This window comes from Apodemus sylvaticus, chromosome 20 (genome assembly GCF_947179515.1).
Source record: "Apodemus sylvaticus chromosome 20, mApoSyl1.1, whole genome shotgun sequence".
Classification (NCBI taxonomy): Eukaryota; Metazoa; Chordata; class Mammalia; order Rodentia; family Muridae; genus Apodemus; species Apodemus sylvaticus.
Genome location: NC_067491.1, coordinates 1888587 through 1909021, shown reverse-complemented (window position 1 = coordinate 1909021; position 20435 = coordinate 1888587). Strand labels below are relative to the sequence as shown.

General features: G+C 58.1%; 1 protein-coding gene across 6 annotated transcripts; it reads left to right on the top strand.

Annotated features, from left to right (window-relative positions):
* The first annotated feature begins 438 nt into the window (after positions 1-438).
* On the top strand, positions 439-19960 carry Abca7 (ATP binding cassette subfamily A member 7). 6 transcript variants are annotated; one of them, XM_052164888.1, is made up of 47 exons: positions 439-546; positions 1566-1638; positions 1721-1814; positions 1965-2106; positions 2199-2311; positions 2414-2487; positions 2725-2805; positions 3451-3661; positions 3757-3896; positions 4846-4962; positions 5065-5232; positions 5457-5674; positions 5970-6146; positions 6393-6615; positions 6713-6934; positions 7018-7219; positions 7684-7794; positions 8445-8616; positions 8870-9001; positions 9102-9241; positions 9951-10088; positions 10321-10508; positions 10585-10642; positions 10770-11047; positions 11225-11261; positions 11499-11591; positions 11662-11813; positions 12013-12137; positions 12221-12319; positions 12563-12850; positions 12960-12992; positions 13108-13285; positions 13372-13541; positions 14282-14459; positions 14561-14676; positions 15141-15285; positions 15412-15535; positions 15828-15957; positions 16030-16150; positions 16238-16300; positions 17720-17826; positions 18020-18161; positions 18247-18381; positions 18636-18739; positions 18862-18954; positions 19333-19573; positions 19688-19960. In XM_052164888.1, exons 2-47 carry the CDS (start codon positions 1573-1575, stop codon positions 19847-19849), a joined length of 6501 nt encoding a protein of 2166 aa, XP_052020848.1. In that variant the 5' UTR covers positions 439-546; positions 1566-1572; the 3' UTR covers positions 19850-19960. The 6 variants fall into 6 exon arrangements, 5 of the variants coding, with proteins under 5 accessions (XP_052020848.1, XP_052020846.1, XP_052020847.1 ...); XM_052164886.1 differs by having other exon boundaries at positions 11415-11591; XM_052164887.1 differs by having other exon boundaries at positions 1164-1638; positions 11415-11591.
* Positions 19961-20435: the final 475 nt, after the last annotated feature.

The window sequence follows — 20435 nt, the reverse complement described above, 5'->3', positions numbered from 1 at the left end:
GGGCTACCACAGTGCGAGCCAGTCTCAAAATTAAAAAGTATTTTTTTTAAATTTTTTTATTCGATATAATTTATTTACATTTCAAATGATTTCCCCTTTTCTAGCCCCCCCCCCAAAAAAGTATTTTTAAGAAGACCTTGGGGAGAGGAGACAGGAATGTCTGGCGGGGGGGAGCTGCCATTTCGAGATGCGAACTCACGGGTGTGTGTGTGTGTGTGTGTGTGTGTGTGTGTGTGTGTGTGTGTGTGTGTGTGTAACTCGGTGTCCCCCTGTTTCTGAAGCCAAACTGATGCAGCAAGAATCCTGCGGTCCCTTTAAGAAACCCGGCTCGGAGTGCTGCGCTGTAGTCCCGCCTCCTCCAATGTCGCCCGAGTAGCAGGTGTATTATCCAATAGTAGCGTTCGGGGGCGGGGCCGGGTGCTGCTTAGGGCACCCGGTTGCGAAGGGCGTCGTCCGTGGTTGAGCGGGGCTCCTCTTAAAGGGGCCGCGCTCCCCCGCCGAGGCCGCGAGAAGCGAAAGTGGATGGAGTTTGGGGTCCTCGGAACGGTGAGAAAATCCCTGAGAGGGTGGAAGGTGGAGCCTGGAGAATTGGGGATGCTGTGGGGTGAGGGTGGGCGGGGCCACGTTCCCTGATAATCTGGGGGTTCCAGGTGAGCTCCCTACTCTCCCTCGCCTTCCTTATCCTTCCGGCGAGTGTGGGGGAAAATGGATCACTGATCCTCACCGCGGTCATCTGGTCACCTCGAGGGACCTCTGCCAACCTACACCTTCAGCGCCCCGCTTTCCAAATGAGGCCTGTCCCCCTCCCCGCCGCCCCCGATCTCAAATGTCACTTTATGAATAAAATGTCCCCGAGTGGAAGCCGCCGATTTCCAATTTCCATGTAGATGGTTAAACTTGAGCAATTTCCCTCTGTCAGCCTCAGTTTCCCTGTCTGTATCATGAAGCAGGCCACGGGCGAACAGTTCTGGGCGAGGGGGAATAAAATGACGGAATCAGGAATGGCGTGCTAAGGAGCCTGTCCTGACTCCTCCTAGCCGGTGGTCTCCTGCCCCATCCTCTGACCCCGAGGAGGGCCGGCTCTCGCTCGCCTCTGGCTTCCTTGGAAGCAAGCGTGACTTTGCCCCTTTTTGAGCCTCAGTTTCCATCTCTTAACAATGGAGGGCCGGCTGGAGATGAGGCGCGGTCCGCACAGGAGGCTGCGGGGCTCCGCGGGGATCACCTGGGGCGAGCGGAACCGAGACCCCGGGTCCGGGACGAGGCTGACGGAGGAGCCTGGAGCCCACGCTCAGCCCTCGGAGAACGATCGGGGTCTTCCAGAGCCCGGCCCTCAGCCCTTCCAGCCAATCAGCTACGAAGACGGCTGCGCGCCGGGTTCCCATTGGTCACTTCTCTAGCGAATTTCTTTCCACGGAGCCTGACGTTTGCCGGGCTCTCTATGCGGGGAGAGTTCCTGCGGCTCAGGCCGACCTGTGGAAGGAGATCAGAGGCCGGCAGACTTTTGCCCGGAGCCACACAGTTCACCCGTTCTTTGTCCTGTCCTCCCTGCTCTGTCTCCGGCCCAGAGTCACCATGGCCTTGCGGACGCAGCTGATGCTCCTACTGTGGAAAAATTACACATATCGACGGAGACAACCGGTAACGTCCTGGGTATGCAGGTCGGGGCGATGCCAAGTGTCCATCACGGTCCTGCAAGGTCTCCTGCACGTTCTCTCCCCAGATCCAACTTCTAGTGGAGTTACTGTGGCCCCTCTTCCTCTTCTTCATCTTAGTTGCCGTCCGTCACTCCCACCCCCCACTAGAACACCACGAATGTGAGAGCCACTGGGGGGCGGGGTACAGGGACAAGCCTCTCCAGCCCTGCCTGCTGCTGGGTCTGAGCTGGGTGTGGCGGGAGGCCATATCATTTAACGAGCTGATAATGGAAGTGAGGGCGACTCTGAGCCGCTGTCTCCCCGCCCCAGGCCACTTTCCAAACAAGCCATTACCATCAGCGGGCACAGTGCCCTGGCTGCAGGGCCTTGTCTGCAACGTGAACAACTCCTGCTTCCAACACCCGACGCCCGGTGAGGAGCCCGGGGTCCTTAGCAACTTTAAGGATTCCTTGTGAGTGAACTTGGTGGGTAGGGGCTGGCTGGCGAGTGGGGTCCGGGACTCTTGAGACCCCGCCTCCCTCCCATCCCCTCTCTGCGCCCCAGGGTCTCGAGGCTCCTTGCTGACGCCCGCACGGTGCTGGGGGGCCGAAGCACCCAGGACATGCTGGATGCTCTGAGGAAACTTATCCCCGTGCTCAAGGCGGTGGGAGGCAGAGGTAGAGACCGGAACACGGAGCCCTCGTGGGGCTGTAATTAGGGCAGGGGGTGGGGGAGAAGGCGCTGCAAGCTGAGCTTTGCCCGCCGTGCCCTTCCCTCAGCACGGCTACAGGAGAGTAACCAACCGACCAGTCAAGGGTCAGTGACTGAGCTCCTGGAGAAGGTCCTGCACCGGGTGAGGAGGGACTGGCGCGGACCACCCCTGTTGGCCTGGAATGAGTCCTTGTCCCTTTCAACCCAACCCTCATTCCTCATTTGTAAAGTCAGGTGACAGGAGCTCGGTGGGGCTCAGTGGGGGGAATGATCACCTCCATTCTGGCTCTGTGGGAGAACCGTGGGTCCAAGGTCATTTCTGGCCAGGGGCTAGTGAGCAGTCCCCAGGTCTCCGCCATCCTCACTGTCATCCTCACAGGTGGCCCTGGAGCCTGTGCTGGGCCAAGCCCAGGAGTCCGTGAGAACGTTCTCGGATGCTGCGAGGGGTCTTGCCCAGGAGGTGAGCGGGCCCAGTCAGCCTCTGTCCTGGCCGGGGAAAAATCTGCAGACAGGGAAGGGAAGGGGACGGAACAGGTGCTCCTGACCGGTCCCTGGCCAGGTCCAGGCTCCAAGTGAGAAAAAGCTATGTGTGGTGGCATGTCCTTCCCACCAAGCAGTGTGCTCCAGACACTAGGTGGGAGAATTGCAAATTTGAGGCTAGCCTGGGCTATAGAATGAGATAATATCTCCTGCAAACAAATACACGGCCTGGGGGTGGAGGTCAGCAGGTAGAGCATTTGCCCAGCATGCATGAAACCCTGGACTCCACCCCTAACCCCTAATGGCCAGGAGAGACGACACGCTGCTGTCACTCCGGAGGTCGGAGGTCGGAGGTCGAGGCAGGTCCTCCTTGGCGGTTCATGCCTTTAATCCCAGCACTTGGGAGGCAGAGGCAGGTGGATTTCTGAGTTCAAGGCCAGCCTGGTCTACAGAGTGAGTTCCAGGACAGCCAGGGCTACACAGAGAAACCCTGTCTCGAAAAACCAAACCAAACCAACCAAATGTACAAAAAACACAAACACAAAGCAAAACAAAAGCCAAAAACCAAAACCGGTGGTCAGATGGCCTGCAGGAGGCGTCCAGCAGCCCGGTGGCTCTTCTGCAGCTCCTGACACTGCCCAGCCTGACGGAGCTCCAAGCTTTGCTGCGGAGGCCCCGGGGGTCGGCTGGTTCTCTGGAGCTGGTTTCGGAGGCCCTCTGCAGTACCAAGGGGTCCAGCAGCCCAGGGGGGCTGTCCCTCAACTGGTACGAAGCCAGCCAGCTGAACGAGTTCATGGGCCCAGAGCTGGCACCGGCCCTGCCCGACAGCAGTCTCAGTGAGTCCCTAGGGCTGCGCTGGGTTCCCGTGGGGCCGGTGGAGAGTGGACATATGCATGCTATCCTGGGACCCCTGCTATCCTCCCCACACCAGGCCCTGCCTGCTCCGAGTTCGTGGGGACACTGGATGACCACCCTGTGTCCCGGCTGCTCTGGAAGCGCCTGAAGCCATTGGTCCTCGGGAAAATTCTCTTTGCACCGGACACAACCTTCACTCGGAAGGTCATGGCTCAGGTGAGACACAGGAGCCAAAGAAGGGACAGCGGTCTACACAGCACCCGTAGTCAGGTAGCCAGTGACAGTGAATGGGACTCAGGTGGGGGGGGGCAGGGATGGGGCGGAAGCTGGGGGTTGTCCAGGAGTAGAAGCCCTGCCTAGGCTCCCTCAGTGAGGGACTGAGGGCATGGTCAGGGTGGAAAGCCTGCATGGACTCCCCAGATAGGGGCAGGGGTTGTAGAACATCTGCCCACCCTCCCAAGCCTCTGACCCTCCCATCTTCACACCCCATGTAAGATCCCCCTAGTTAGGAGCTTGGGGCTAGGGGTGTAATTCAGGGGTAGAGCCCTTGCCTAAAATCAATCCCTCAGTTAGGAGCTTTGGGGCAGAACTCGATGGTCACCTGAAATGCACAAAATGCACAGGGCTATGGGCATATATAAGTTTAAGTATATATATAATTTTAGGTTTCTCTGTGTAGCCCTGTATGTACTGGACCTGCTTTATAGACCAGGCTGGCCTTGAACTCACAGAGCTCTACCTGCCTCCGCCTCCTGAGTACTGGAATTAAAGGCCTCTGCTACCACGCCTGCCTGGCACCCTAATTTGTTTTTAAAGGAAAAACAACTCCAAGGGATGGTTCTCTCTTAGAGCCTGACCACACCGGCTTATAGTCCCAGGGCTCAGAAGGAAGTTGAGGCAGAGCGTGCGGAACTCCAGCCTAAGTTGTAGGGCGAGATGCTGTCTCAGAATAATAAAACTCCCGGCTGTGTCGGCGCACACCCTCAGTACCAGGATTTGGGGGAAGAGGCAGGCAGATCTCTCTGAGTTCCAGGTCAGCCAGGGCTGCACAGTGAGGCTGGATGATGATGAAGAGACAGGGGCCGAGGCGCAGGGGCCAGGGGCAGGGCAGATGTGTGGACGGGAACCGGGCTCATCTCCCCGCCCTACCCCCACCCCCTTGCAGGTGAACCACACCTTCGAAGAACTGGCTCTGTTGAGGGACCTACACGAACTCTGGGGGGTGCTGGGACCCCAGATCTTCAACTTCATGAATGACAGTACAAACGTGGCCGTGCTTCTGGTGGGCCTGGGTGGGAGCAGGCCTCTTCCGGGCTGCGGTACTAGACCAGGGTGGGCGGAGGATGGAGATCCCTTCACACTTGTCCTTTTTCTCCTTCCTCAGAGACTGCTGGACGTGGGGGGCACAGGGCAGAGGCAGCAGACGCCCAGAGCCCAGAAGCAGCTGGAGGCCATCAGAGACTTTCTGGATCCTAAGAGGGGTGGCTACAGCTGGCAGGAGGCCCACGCAGACATGGGGCGCCTGGCAAGAGTACTGGGCCAAATCATGGAGGTCAGGGGTCACAGAAGGTCACAGAAGGTCACAGGGGTCACAGAAGGTGGAATGAGCTTTTCTCTGCAATGACCCTGTCCTGGAGGACGGAGCAAAGAGACATCTGGGCTTTGTTTAAGTCTCAAGAGGGAGCCTCCTGGCCATGGCCACCCAAGGGGAACCCAAGGGAGGAGGGGCTGGGGGTTCAGTGACACCGCAGAACCTGGGATTCATGTCCCCTACAGTGTGTGTCCCTGGACAAGCTGGAGGCTGTGCCCTCGGAGGACGCTCTGGTGTCCCGTGCCATGGAGTTGCTAGGCGAGCGCCGCCTCTGGGCTGGCGTCGTCTTCCTGAGCCCAGAGCCATCCGAACTGTCGTCTCCAGCCCTGGGTCCTGCCCACCTGCGACTCAAGATTCGAATGGATATTGATGATGTCACGAGGACCAATAAGATCAGGGACAAGTGAGGGGAAAGCTTCAGTGGGGGGACCTAGGGTGTGGTGGGTGTGGTCAAGTCCGTGGCTGTTGGAGGTGATAAATGGGGGTGTGACCAAGGGTCTGGGATAAGGTGAGAGGGGGGTTAGCCAAGAGCAAAGAAAGGCCGACCTAGTACAACATGGGACTTTGCAAGGGCAGGGATGGGGGAGCTGGCTGGTGCATTCTCGAATCTGGAAGAGGGGGGTGGGGGGTGGGATGGATATGGTCCCTCAACTTCTTCACCACCATGTGGCTTACCTGCTGAACCTGGCATTTCCCAGGTTCTGGGACCCAGGCCCATCAGCAGATCCTCTCATGGACCTTCGGTATGTGTGGGGCGGCTTCGTGTACCTGCAGGACCTGCTGGAGCAGGCCGCTGTGCGCGTGCTCAGTGGCGGGGATTCCCGCGTGGGCTTCTATCTGCAGCAGATGCCACACCCCTGCTACGTGGATGATGTGTGAGAGCGCCCCACAAACTCTCTGGGCTCCGTGGTTTGGAGGGACCCTGCATGGAACCGATAGGGGGCTCAGGGTCTCCCTATAAAGAAACAAAGTGTCTGTGCTGGGATCTGGGACCCTTAGACTGGATCGGTGCTCCGAGGCCGCTGCTGAACCTGGGTACCCCGTGGACATTTGTGCCGCATGTGTGTGTGCACCGTATGCAGGGCGCCCCCCCACCAGCACTGCATAACCCCACCCCCTAGGTTCCTGCGGGTGCTGAGCCGGTCTCTGCCTCTGTTTCTGACTCTGGCCTGGATCTATTCGGTGGCGCTCACCGTGAAGGCGGTGGTGCGCGAGAAGGAGACGCGGCTGCGGGAAACCATGCGCGCGATGGGGCTGAGCCGCGCCGTGCTCTGGCTTGGCTGGTCCCTCAGCTGCCTGGGGCCCTTCCTGGTCAGCTCCGCGTTGCTGGTTTTAGTGCTGAAGGTGAGGGATCCTCGAGGGCCCCCCGCTGGAGTGAAGCGTGGGGCACGCGCCGGCCCCCAGCTTGGAACGGAATCCTGAAAGTCTGTGCCTCTCCCAGCTAGGGAACATCCTCCCTTACAGCCACCCGCTTGTAGTCTTCCTTTTCTTGGCGGCCTTCGCGGTGGCCACCGTCGCTCAGAGTTTTCTGCTCAGCGCCTTCTTCTCGCGGGCCAACCTGGCGGCAGCCTGCGGGGGCCTCGCCTACTTCGCACTCTATCTGCCCTATGTGCTGTGCGTCGCCTGGCGCGAGCGGCTGCCCCGGGGCGGACTCTTAGGCGCGGTAAGGGGCATTCCTATCCGTGGAAAGGGGGTAGACACTCCCGGAGCGTTGCCAACCCCGATCCATCTTTTTCTTCCTTGCAGAGTCTGCTGTCCCCTGTAGCCTTCGGCTTTGGCTGTGAGAGCCTGGCGCTGCTGGAGGAGCAGGGAGACGGGGCTCAGTGGCACAATTTGGGCACAGGCCCCGCGGAGGGTGTCTTCAGCCTGGCGCAGGTGTCTGCCTTCCTGTTGCTAGACGCCGTCGTCTACGGCCTTGTCCTCTGGTACCTAGAGGCTGTGTGCCCAGGTAGGCCACAGTGGAGGGCTTGCGTGGAGAACACACCTGCACGCTGGAGGCCAAGATGGAGTATTCCCGGGCATAAGGAGAGATGTTTTGGATTGGGACTGTGGGGTACTGTGTTCCCAGAGGCCTGTCTTGATGAGAAGGCTGGACCTTGTAGCTAAGGTGCATAGACATCACCTCCTGCTGCTTGGTGTCTGGGAACAGCCTGCATTAGAATACCGCCCCAGGATAGACCGAGCTTCCTGCCGCAGTGCCCGTCCCTGGCCCGACACTAGAGATCATATCTTAGGGTGTGTCTCTGGGATGCTGGGATCCTGGAAGTTACTTCCTAGCCAGGCTGTTTCTGAGTGGCAGAGACCGAACCCAGGGAGAAGGCTGGGCTTCTCGGCCACTCTTCCTGGACACCCCGATGCGGAGCATGTAGCCCCATGGATATTACAAGTGTAACCGAGTGTCACTTCCGCCAGGCCAGTATGGAATCCCTGAACCATGGAATTTCCCTTTTCGGAGGAGCTACTGGTGTGGACCTGGACCTCCCAAGAGTTCTGTCTCGGCCCCTGCTCCACAAGATCCCAAAGGTGAGGTCCCATGACTCTTAGTAACTCTTGATGGTTTTGACTCACTTGTCTTCCCTGGAGAAACAGGTCCAGCAAGGCAACTCAATCCCCTGGGCACTCCAGGTCCCCAGGCTCTGGTCACATCCCCTAGGGATCCCCCATGAAGCCTCCTGCCTGCAAAGCTAAGCATTAGGGCCTTCCCAGCCTGAGTCATGCCGCAGTGCCTTCCTGGGGAGAATACACAGAGACTCTACCACTGAGCCACACCCACACCCTAAACTTTTTTATTTTTATATTTATTTATGTATTTATATTTATTTATTTATATATTTGGTTTTTCGAGACGGGGTTTCTCTGTGTAGCCCTGGCTGTCCTGGAACTCACTCTGTAGACCAAGCTGGCCTCGAACTCAGAAATGTGCCTGCCTCTGCTTCCCAAGTGCTGGGATTAAAGCCATGTGCCACCGCCGCCCGGCCCACCCTAAACGTCTTATTTAGAGAATGGGTCTCATGAAAGTTGTCCAGGCTGAGCCTCCCTCAGCCTCCAGAGTAGCTGGAGCTGACAGATCTAACCACCATGCCCGCCTCCCTTAACTCTTAGAGGATCTGAATTCTACTGACCCGCTCTGAGGGACCCCCTGGCCCACAGCCGACCCTGCTTCCCCTCCACAGTTCTGGTAGAAGAGCCACCCCCTGGCCTGGTTCCCGGCGTCTCCATTAGAGGCCTGAAGAAGCATTTTCGTGGCTGTCCGCAGCCAGCCCTGCGAGGGCTCAACCTTGACTTCTATGAAGGCCACATCACTGCCTTTTTGGGTCACAACGGGGCTGGCAAGACAACCACACTGTGAGCCGCCACCCACTATGCTGTCTTTCCCAGGCCTCGGTTTCCCCATCGGTTCCCTGGGCGCTGGGGCTGGGGGATTCCCAGGTGTGCTGTGGAAGTAGGAACGGGGTCTAGACACACAGTAGGCTGACACGATGGAGTTCCTGGGAGACAGGAGAAGCTTACAGCATACAGCCTGAGCCTACAGCAGGTCCCCGAAAGCGCAGGTGGCTCTCCTTTGCAGGGGCCACTTCTCAGACCCGTGAACCCGCAGGTCCATCTTGAGCGGTCTCTTCCCACCCAGCAGCGGCTCGGCCTCCATCCTGGGCCACGATGTGCAAACCAACATGGCCGCCATCCGGCCTCACCTGGGCATCTGCCCGCAGTACAATGTGCTGTTTGACCTGTGAGTTCTGGTGGGCTTGGATGGAGGCGGTGGGAAGGGGGCTGGCATCCTCCGAGACACACACACCGAGGGAGTCTCTGTCCATCACCCCTGGCCACAGGCTGACGGTGGAAGAGCACATTTGGTTCTACGGTCGTTTGAAAGGCGTGAGCGCAGCCGCCATGGGCCCCGAGCAGGAGCATCTGATCCGGGATGTGGGGCTCATCCCCAAGCGGGGCACGCAGACGCGTCACCTCTCCGGTGAGCAGAGCCTCTCCGTGGTGGGGAGGGAGGGGTGTGGGGCATCAGGGGATGACGCTCAGGTGGGGAAGGGGGCTGCCCTGCACACCGCCAGGTAGGTCACATTAGTACCGTCTCTCCTGTTGCTGTGAATACTATTTGGGTGTTTCTACCCCACTTTAGATCATTTTTGTTCCCAAATAAGAGGCACAAATCTAGCCAGGCAGTGGTGGCGCACGCCTGTAATCCCAGCTCTCTGGGAGGCAGAGGCAGGCGGATTTCTGAGTTCGAGGCCAGCCTGGTCTACAGAGTGAGTTCCAGGACAGCCAGGGCGATACAGAGAAACCCTGTCTCGAAAAACCAAGTTCAAAAAAACAATTTTTAAAGGCGCAAACCTCTATAGCGAGCGTCAAAGCTCTGGAGCTGGGCGGACGTCAGCCCTCAGTGCTGTTTTCTCTGCTTCTCTGCCGTAATGGAGCTCGGAGCTCGCCCCCTGACTCCAAGCCCAGGGCCGGAAGCCCCGCCTCCCTTTCTTCTGCTCGGCTCCGCTGCAGCCTGTGGGCATCTTTATCTCAGATAACTGGGGTGGGGGGCGAGGTTTAAACCTCCGAAGCTGTTGTGCGCAAGCGCGCAAGCGTCTGCTCCTCCGGGGGCAGCCAGACCACGGGACACAGAATTCTGCATTTGAATACAAGCAGCACCTCACCAACCCACTGTTCTCACCCACCAGGTGGAATGCAGCGCAAACTTTCTGTGGCCATTGCCTTCGTGGGCGGCTCTCGCGTGGTTATCATGGACGAGCCCACAGCTGGCGTGGACCCCGCTTCCCGCCGTGGCATTTGGGAATTGCTACTTAAGTACAGAGAAGGTAAGATTTGGAAGAGGGAATGAATGGCCTGAGGTCCCCTCGGTTTCTGCTTGAGGGACCACAAAAAGGTTTCTAACTGTAAAGAGCTTTCTAACTATGCTGGGGTGGGGTTTTGAGGGATGCATAGGAGTTTGCTGCGTAGGGTTAGGCAATTCCCGGGAGACACTGCTGCCTGGGTCTTTACCTGGTTGGTGGGCCCAGGAACTCACATGGTTTGGGTCCCTATGCCCAGGTCGGACGCTGATTCTCTCCACTCACCACCTGGATGAGGCAGAGCTCTTGGGAGATCGTGTGGCTATGGTGGCGAGAGGCTCTCTGTGCTGCTGTGGGTCCCCGCTCTTCTTGCGCCGACACTTGGGCTGTGGTTACTACCTGACGCTGGTGAAGAGCTCTCAGGCCCTTGTCAGCCATGACACGAAGGTGAGGGCTAGAGCTGGTCCCCGAGCCCCGACCCCGGCTCTGCCCCGCTGAGATGCACCATTGTTTTTCTTTGAAGGGAGACAGTGAGGACCCCGGATGGGAAAAGATGTCAGACAGTAAACTTGAGGCCGCAGGTGAGCCTGGGTCAGGAGACCCCTGAGGGAAGGGCGGGGCCGCAACTCACAGCCACAGAGCCCAGACTTTACCTCTGCGCTTCTGTGCTCTGGCCCAGAAGCTCTTAGCCCAGACCTCTGCCCACAGACACAGCGTTCACACAAGGAAGCTCGGACAAGGGCCGCCAGGCCCCAGCTCCCAGTGCTGTCACCATCACCCCAAGTACAGCCCCGATCCTGGAGCTGGTGCAGCAGCATGTGCCGGGAGCACAGCTGGTGGAGGAACTGCCCCACGAGCTGGTGCTCGCTCTGCCCTACGCGGGAGCCCTGGATGGCAGCTTCGCCGTGCTCTTCCGAGAGCTGGATCAGCAACTGGAGCTCCTGGGGCTCACCGGCTATGGGATCTCAGACACCAGCCTGGAGGAGGTGAGACCTACTGGGGTTTTGAAGGATGAATAGGAGTCTGTTTATGGATGGTAACTCCAGAGAAGGAAGGGTGGCTCTTAGGGAAGGTGGACAGCTTGGAAGTCTCTTGAGGAGGTCTGGGGGAACCAGTGATGTGTGTGAGTTCCCTCCTCTAAGTCTCTTGCTCTCTCTCTTCAGATCTTCCTAAAGGTGGTGGAGGACGCACACAGAGAAGGTGTGGCTTAGCTCTGTGGTCCCTCAAACCGACCCTGGTCCACAGTTGAACCAGGCCTGGGACGCTTTTCCCGTCCTTGGCTGGGTCTGTCCTTGGTGCTGAACCCTAAGCTCCTCCGGACACTGGCAACAAGTCCTTCCCTTTGAATTCCAGCCTCCGTTTGCTCCAGAGGCTCTGGCTTCCTTTTCCCTGGAAGCAAGGCCTTGTCCCCAGCCCTGAAGCCTGTCGGTCCCACAGGAAGCGACTCCGGGCAGCAGCTGCACCTGCGCACGTCGGCTCCGCAGCCCCCCACAGGGCCAGAGGCATCAGTTCTGGAGAATGGGGAGCTGGGTGAGTCCCCCCTCCTCACACCCCCTCGTGGCCCCCAGGGTGCCGGAGCTCACCCTCCCATCCCCCACAGCTAAGCTGATGCTGGACCCCCAAACCCCACGGGACTCTGTGCCCAACGCTGCCCAAGTTCAAGGCTGGACGCTTACCTGCCAACAGCTCCGGGCTCTGCTCCACAAGCGTTTCCTGCTTGCCCGTCGCAGCCGCCGGGGCCTGTTTGCACAGGTGACTGTGCCCAGCACTGAGGAGGCTGGGTGACCGTCCTGGGGTGTCCGCTGTCCATGCTGGCTGTCACTCGGTGACTGCCTTCCTCGACGACCCATTTCCTGCTGTTTGTGGAGGGCGCTGGGCAGCCAAGGGCGGTTGGGGCGGGGCGGGGTAGAGTGTGTGGAGGTGGATGCTGACAGAATTGCCCCTCCCCCAGATCGTGCTGCCCGCCCTCTTCGTGGGCCTGGCCCTGTTCTTCAGCCTCATTGTGCCTCCTTTTGGTCAGTACCCAGCCCTGCAGCTCAGCCCCGCTATGTACGGCCCTCAGGTCTCCTTCTTCAGGTGGGTGCTGGGCACGGTGAGCGGGTGACCTTGGCTGGGTGACAGGACAGCCGCAGTCACCGTGCTGGCCTGTCACCCTGCAGTGAGGATGCCCCTGGGGACCCCAACCGGATGAAACTGCTAGAGGCTCTGCTCGGAGAGGCTGGGCTGCCGGACCCCAGTGCGCAGGGCAAAGCTGCCAGGTGAGGCCGGCCAGCCCTCCTGGGCCGTTTACATCCTTGGCACTGCCTTGGCTTCTTTGGCTCTCTCTGCCCTCTCCCTGGATCTCTGCCTTGTGACATCATGGTCTGCCTCAGTTTCCCTCCATGGCCCCTTGCCTCTGTGCCCCTTGGGTTCTGGTGAGCATGGCTCTGTCTCATCGGACTGTGGGGCCCAAGTCTCCTGTGCCCCTTGCGTAGCACCCACAGCCCTTCTCCACTCCACAGGGGATCCGAGTGTACCCACTCCCTGGCTTGCTACTTCACAGTCCCCGAGGTCCCTCCCGATGTAGCCAGCGTCCTGGCCCGCGGCAACTGGACGCCAGAGTTTCCATCCCCAGCCTGCCAGTGCAGCCAGCCCGGAGCCCGCCGCCTGCTGCCAGATTGTCCGGCAGGAGCTGGGGGTCCGCCACCCCCCCAGGCTGTGGCCGGCTTTGGGGAGGTAGTCCAGAACCTCACTGGCCGAAACGTGTCTGACTTTCTGGTGAAGACGTACCCCAGCCTGGTGCGCCGAGGGTGAGCACCGGGCTCTGTGTGCCCAGCACTGGGGAGGCCGGGTGGGTCCCCAGACCCTCTTCCCTTCTCCTCTGACTGTATCACTCTGTCCCCTGTGTGTCCCCCATAGCCTGAAGACCAAGAAGTGGGTGGATGAGGTCAGGTGAGGAGGGACCTGGGCTCTGGGGAACACGTCTCTTCCTTCCCCATGCCCTCTGCCCACCTGCCCATGCCCCAGCCCCTTACTCTCCCTCTCTCCACCCTAAACCATTTCCCAGATATGGGGGCTTCTCCCTGGGAGGCCGAGATCCAGACCTGCCCTCAGGGCATGAGGTGGCCCGCGCAGTGGCGGAGATGCGGGTGCTGCTGAGCCCCCAATCTGGCAATGTGCTAGACCGTATCCTGAACAACCTCACCCAGTGGGCCCTTGGCCTTGATGCCCGGAACAGCCTCAAGGTGGGAGCTGGGACTGGCAGGTGGGGGTGGCCAAGGAGATCCAAGGTCACACGCGTCTCTGGACCTCGTGGCCTTGCTCTGCTCAGATCTGGTTCAACAACAAGGGCTGGCACGCCATGGTCGCCTTTGTGAACCGAGCCAACAATGGACTCCTACATGCCCTCCTACCGTCGGGCCTGGTCCGCCACGCCCACAACATCACTACGCTCAACCATCCTTTGAACCTGACCAAGGAGCAGCTGTCTGAAGCCACGCTGTGAGTCCGTCCATTTACTAGATGTGGTCATGTGGCTCAGTGGTCATGTGGTTCAGTGGTCATGTGATTCAGTGGTCATGTGGTTCAGTGGTCATGTGGCTCAGTGGTCATGTGGTTCAGTGGTCATGTGGTTCAGTGGTCATGTGGATCAGTGGTCATGTGGATCAGGCGGTGAAGACTGGATTGGAGCCTTTCTTGTGCCTACGGCTAGTGACAAAATGTCATACTGACCAACACTGCAAAGGCCAGGCAGCACGTAGCACAAACCTTTAAATTCCAGCACACAAGAGGCAGAGGCAGGTAGAGCTCTGTGTGTTGAGGTCAACCTGGTTTATATACATAGAGTTCTAGGTTATATATATAGACACCCTGTCTCAAGAAAAGAGTACTCTGGTCTATAGGGTGAGGTCCAGGACAGCCAGGACACAGAGAGAAGCCCTGTCTCAAAAAACAAAAATAAAAACAAAAAAAACCCCAAACAAACAAAGAAAAGGAGAGAGAGAGAGAGAGACAGAAGTAGAGAAACTGACAGACAGACAGAGAGAGACAAAGACAGAGAGACTCTCAGGTTGAGAAACATCCAGATACCCTGGAACTTGTCCCACTTTCACCAAAAACCCAGACCTCACGTACCTATACCCCCAAACTGCCCTGCCTTCTCTCCTTTGGGGGATCAGTCCCAGCGGCCTCAGCACCGTGACCCATTCTACTCTGAGTCATCCCTGGCCTCTCACCTACAGGATCGCCTCCTCCGTGGATGTCCTTGTCTCCATCTGTGTGGTCTTTGCCATGTCATTTGTCCCAGCCAGCTTTACTGTGGTCCTCATAGAGGAGCGCGTCACCAGAGCCAAGCATCTGCAGCTGGTCAGCGGGCTGCCACAAACCCTCTACTGGGTTGGCAACTTCCTGTGGGACATGGTGTGTGTGGTTTTCTGCCTGGTAGGGATGATGGGCGCCTGGGAGGGAGGCACAGCCACCGGCCCTCTGCACTACTGAGGTGGCTTCTGTCTTGGACGCAGGGTAACTACTTGGTGGCAGTGTGCATAGTGGTGCTCATCTTCCTGGCCTTTCAACAGAGAGCCTACGTGGCCCCAGAGAACCTGCCTGCTCTCTTACTCTTGCTACTGCTGTATGGGTGAGACCCCCTCCCCGTCCCTTGGGGTCTACTCCTCTGAGGTGTGGGGGGAAAAAGGGATCTGTAGTAACTGAAGAAGACTCTAAGGTCCAAAAGGACCTCAAAAATGATGTGATTCAGGGGTTGGAGAGATGGCTCACTGGCTAAAAACACTAGCTGCTCTTTTAGAGGACCCAGATTCAGTTTATAGCATACACACAGCAGTTCATAACCTTCTGTAACTCCAGTTTCAGAGGAACCTATGCCCTCTCCTGACCTCTGCAAGCACCAGGCACACATGATGTGTGTACATAGAAGCAGCAAAACATTTACACACATAAATAAAAATAAATTAATAAAAATAAATTAGCTGAGCCAATGTGGCCTTAAAAGCTCATCACATGGTATAAATTTGATGTGTGGCTGACCTTGGGGACATTCAGTATGTAAATTCACTGGTAGCACCTGTCACCCTTTCCTCCCAGCTGGTCTATCACGCCACTCATGTACCCAGCTTCCTTCTTCTTCTCCGTGCCCAGCACGGCCTATGTGGTGCTCACCTGTATCAACCTCTTCATTGGCATCAACAGTAGCATGGCCACCTTCGTGCTGGAACTGCTTTCAGATCAGGTGATACCTCTGCATAAAACTTGGGGCTGGGGCTGGGGCTGGGGCTGGGGCTGGTGCTGAGGCTGAGTTATTGGGTACTGTTGGGTTTAGCCACTGACTTACTAGGTTCTGCCTAACCCTGAACAGAACCTGCAAGAAGTGAGCCGGATCCTGAAGCAAGTGTTTCTTATCTTCCCCCACTTCTGCCTTGGCCGAGGGCTCATTGACATGGTGCGGAACCAAGCCATGGCAGATGCCTTTGAGCGTTTAGGTAAGACTATGAGCAGCATGACTGAGAGTCTCACCTCCAAATTCAGTTATATGGGATGGGGACACATTGCCTTTAAGTGGACAATTTTAGGTGGCACAAAAATTGTGTCAAATTAAAGGTGAGGAAAATGTAACTAAAGGGTCATATCACTATGACTATACATAAAGGAGCTTGTGACACCTTATAGTCTAAGTCAGTTCTACCCTAGCAGTACAAGTCCTCTTGGTCACTTCTTTTGAGTCTAGGGTTAGCTGCACAGGGGGGCAAGACCCAGTCCTTCCTGTTCCCACAGGAGACAAGCAATTCCAGTCACCCCTACGCTGGGACGTCATTGGCAAGAACCTCCTGGCCATGGTGGCTCAGGGACCCCTGTTCCTCCTCATCACACTCCTGCTCCAACACCGCCATCGCCTGCTGCCACAGTCAGTGGGGACCAGGTGAGGGCAGCAGGGGCCAAATTCCTTCCCTGGGTCCACTCACCTGTCTATCCTCAGACCAAAACAGAGACCGCCGCCGCCCCTGGGGGAGGAGGATGAGGATGTGGCTCAGGAGCGTGAGCGGGTGACCATGGGGGCCACCCAGGGGGATGTGCTGGTCCTCAGGGACTTGACCAAGGTAGGCACAGGGTAAGGCAAGTAAGTGCCCCGTGAGTGGGGGGTGGCATGGGTCCTCCGTCCTTTCTAACGAGCTCTGCCCCTGCAGGTGTACCGTGGGCAGCGGAGCCCAGCTGTGGACCGCCTGTGCTTAGGGGTCCCCCGAGGGGAGGTGAGTCCCTGCAGAGCAGCTGGTGCTGAGTGAGTCCCGCGAGGCAGCAAGCTCCCCGGTGGTGGTCTGACTCCTTCGTCCCTCTCTGCCCACCTCTCTGGAGCCCCTTGTCGTGATCACACTGGGCTGCCCTGCGTACACAGGCGCCAAGCACCCATCGCCTTTCGTTAAGAACCTCCTGTCACCTAATTTTTGGATTCGCATTTATTTTTCGTGGGACTAGAAATAGAACCCAGAGTCTCAGAAGTGCCTACCCAAAGCTATACAGCTAGTCCACACCGCCAGCCCCGCCCTGGGGCACTCTAGGCTGACACTCTGTCACTGAACTGTGTCCTTGCTCTGAGCTCCTGACTGAGACATTGACCCTCATTAGGCACCTACTGTGTGCTTACATGTTTTTTAAAGATTTATTTATTGTTATTTGTAAGCACACTGTAGCTGCCCTCAGACACACCAGAAGAGGGCGCCAGATCTCATTATGGATGAGTTGTGAACCGCCATGTGGTTGCTGGGATTTGAACTCAGGACCTTTGGAAGAGCAGTCAATGCTCTTAACTGCTGAGCCATCTCTCCAGCCCCAATGTGCTTACATTTTAAAAACAAATTGTTATGTAGAAACACAGGGTTATTTATTTATTTATTTATTTATTTATTTATTTATTTATTTTATTTTTTTCGAGACAGGGTTTCTCTGTGTAGCCCTGGCTGTCCTGGAACTCACTCTGTAGACCAGGCTGGCCTCGGACTCAGAAATCCGCCTGCCTCTGCCTCCCAAGTGCTGGGATTACAGCGTGCGCCACCCCTGCCCGGCTGTTTTTTATTAAGATGTATTTATTTTATGTGTGAGCACACTTTGCTCTCTTCAGGCAGACTAGATGAGGGCGTTAGATCCCATTACAGGGGTCGGCGTTCACATTTTTTGAGCACCAACTGTGATCAGCAGGGGTGTCAGATGTCCCTTTGGCCGGGGCCATCTTTGATCATGTACTAACAGCATTCACCATCGAGCCCTTGGTCTATACACACCTATATCAGGTCCTTCTCAGGTAAAACCTCTCAGGCCTCTGCACATATGCAAACTCTTGCCGGCTCTGGTTCACTAGCTGTCTACTACAGGTCAGAACATCTGTGAACAGCTGTGAGCCTGCTGAAGCAGGAGGGTCAGGAGTTCAGGGTCATCTTTTGCTTCGTAGGGTGTTCAAAGCCAGCCTGGGTTACATGAGATCCTGTCTCCAAAACCACAAATAAAACTAAAACAAAGATGGCCCCAAGCCATCTCTGTTAGATGAGACGGTTCTGCCTCTCGCAGACTACTGCCCCTTCCTCACACACACACACACACACACACACACACACACTCTGTCACCTTTCTATCTCGAAACACTGGGGGGCTAGGAAGGGTTTGCACGTTCCTTGCAGTGTTTCGGGCTGCTGGGTGTCAATGGGGCAGGGAAGACATCCACCTTCCGCATGGTGACGGGGGACACGCTGCCCAGCAGTGGCGAGGCAGTGCTGGCAGGCCACAAGTAAGATGTTCCTTGTCCCCTGAACCCTGGTTCCTATCCCGTGGGTCCCTCGAGTGGACCCGGCCCTTCACCAGCCTAGTCCCTGGCACCTCCGCCCCTCTGTGCACGGCTCCCATGCCCTGAGACGCCAGACACCCCTGCAATCCTGCGTGGGTGGCCTGTAAGCTCTTTAGCTTCCTGCCCCCCACCCCAGCGTGGCCCAGGAGCCGTCTGCTGCGCACCGCAGCATGGGCTACTGTCCCCAGTCCGACGCCATCTTCGACCTGCTGACTGGCCGGGAACATCTGGAACTGTTTGCACGCCTGCGTGGGGTGCCCGAGGCCCGGGTTGCCCAGGTGAACATGCCCGGTCCCTGTGCTAACCAAGGCCTCATCCCTCTCGATGTGGCCCTGCCCACACTCACCCGGCTCTGCTCCACAGACTGCGCTTTCTGGCCTGGTGCGCCTGGGTCTTCCTAGCTATGCAGACCGACCCGCCGGTACCTACAGCGGAGGCAACAAACGGAAGCTGGCGACAGCCCTGGCTCTGGTTGGTGACCCAGCTGTGGTCTTTCTGGTGCGTGAAGGCGACAGCTGGAGCCGAGCCTTGGTGAACTGGGGTCTGAGCTGTTGGAGGCCGAGTCTGTGTGTGTGTGTGTGTGGGGGGGGGAATGCCTGTGCAAAACCTGGCTTCTTTTGGGCTTTACCTAAAGAGACCGAGTCTGATTGAAGTGTGCTCTGGCTTAGACAGGCCGGAGCCCCAGTGGGCAGGCTTTGAGGCTGTTACTGCAGTCCCACCCAGCTCAGAGTCCATGCACATCTTCTTTGCAGGACGAGCCCACCACAGGCATGGACCCAAGTGCGCGGCGATTTCTTTGGAACAGCTTGCTGTCCGTGGTGCGCGAGGGCCGCTCCGTAGTGCTCACGTCGCACAGGTGAGCCCCAGGGCCACACTCTGGCCACCTCGCAGGATGAGGTGATCCTGAACCCCCGGTGAGGTCCCTAGGGTGGAGCATGGTCCCCGAGCAGGCAGCCGCGCTCACACTGTCACCCACAGCATGGAGGAGTGCGAAGCGCTCTGCACGCGCCTGGCCATCATGGTGAACGGGCGGTTCCGCTGTCTGGGAAGCGCTCAGCATCTCAAAAGCAGGTGAGCAGGGCAGGATGGACCCGCGCGGAGAGAAGAGCGGCGTGGGTGTGATTAGGGCTGGAAGCTAGGGGCGGGGCCATACGGTGCCTCTGAAGGGCGGAGCCTGGGAAGGTGGAAGGGTTCGGAGGAGCTTTTTGGATGGAGTCCAGGGGAGGGGAGGCGTGTTGGTCCTTGGACAAAGTGTGCCAGGTCCTCTGAGTGGGCGTGGTCTCTTAGACTCGTGGGCGTGGCTCGCAAGCAGGGCAGGGTGAGAAGGAATTGGGTCGGGTCCAGGTGTACAGGACAGGCTAGGGACAGGTCTAGTGGAAGGTAGGGAGCAGCGAGATTTCTAGAAGCAATGGGGGCCATGGCCTGCACCCCTGGTCCTGTGCACTCCAGGTTCGGGGCTGGCCACACACTGACTCTCAGGGTCCCACCGGACCAGCCTGAAGCAGCGATAGCCTTCGTCGAGACCACATTCCCTGGTGCCGAGCTCCGGGAGGCACACGGCAGCCGGCTGCGCTTCCAGCTGCCGCCTGGGGCCGGATGCGCCCTGGCACGAGTGTTCAGGGAGCTGGCTGCGCAGGGCAAGGCCCACGGTGTGGAGGACTTCTCCGTGAACCAGACCACTCTGGAGGAGGTGACTTCCGGCACCATCAAAGGGCTTGAAGGGAAGAGCTGAGGGGCCTGGGGACCCTGAGCTGACCCCCCACACACACCATGCCTCTCTGTCCTTCCTTGTCCACCCCGTCAGGTGTTCCTATATTTCTCCAAAGACCAAGGGAAAGAGGAGGAGGAGGAGGAGGACAGTCGGCAGGAGACTGAAAGAGGGGAGGTTTCCACATCCAGCCGGCAGCATCCCAGACGCCTCAGCCGATTCCTGGAAGACCCCAGCTCTGTGGAGACCATGATCTGAGCATGCCTGCCTTGGGGCTGAGTGGCACCGCTCAGTCTGAGGGTCTCTGTGCCACACACGGGCCTGGAAAGCCTTGGGCTCTGGAGGAAATAAAAAGGAACAAGACTGAGAGACCAGGGCTGAGTTTGTGTTTTAGGAGCACTGTACAGTACACACACACACACACACACACACACGCATGTGCAGTATGTACGTGTGTCGTGTGTCTGTGGTCACAGAGGTGACAGCTGCTGTGACAGCCACGCGGTACCTGTGACACGGACACTACTCAGGCGTCCCAGTCACACGTATCCTGACCTACGTGTACCTATGTGGGACTGACACCCGAGGGCGGGACTTGTGAGTGTTTCTGACTGTGAAGTGGACATGAGGTCAGGCTTATGGAATGTTCCAGACGGTGTAGAGGACCGGGTACTTTCCTGTCCGGACCAGAAGCCCACCGCAGAGCCAGCCAGCCCTCACCCTGAGACAGCCTCCCAAGCCCACCCTGACGTCAACTATGAGTGGGGGGCACGGGACCCTCAAGGGGCTCCTCGGCTGGGTTTGTGGCTGGAGCAGAGCTTGGAGAGCCGGCCTAGGAACGGCA

Excerpts from the sequence above, each read along its gene's own strand:
- Abca7 (XM_052164886.1), top strand. The coding sequence starts at position 1,573 with ATGGCCTTGCGGACGCAGCTGATGCTCCTACTGTGGAAAAATTACACA. Across the intron at positions 6,616-6,712 it reads TGCTGGTTTTAGTGCTGAAG|CTAGGGAACATCCTCCCTTA; the intron begins GTGAGGGATCCT and ends TGCCTCTCCCAG. Across the intron at positions 6,935-7,017 it reads GGGGCGGACTCTTAGGCGCG|AGTCTGCTGTCCCCTGTAGC; the intron begins GTAAGGGGCATT and ends TCTTCCTTGCAG.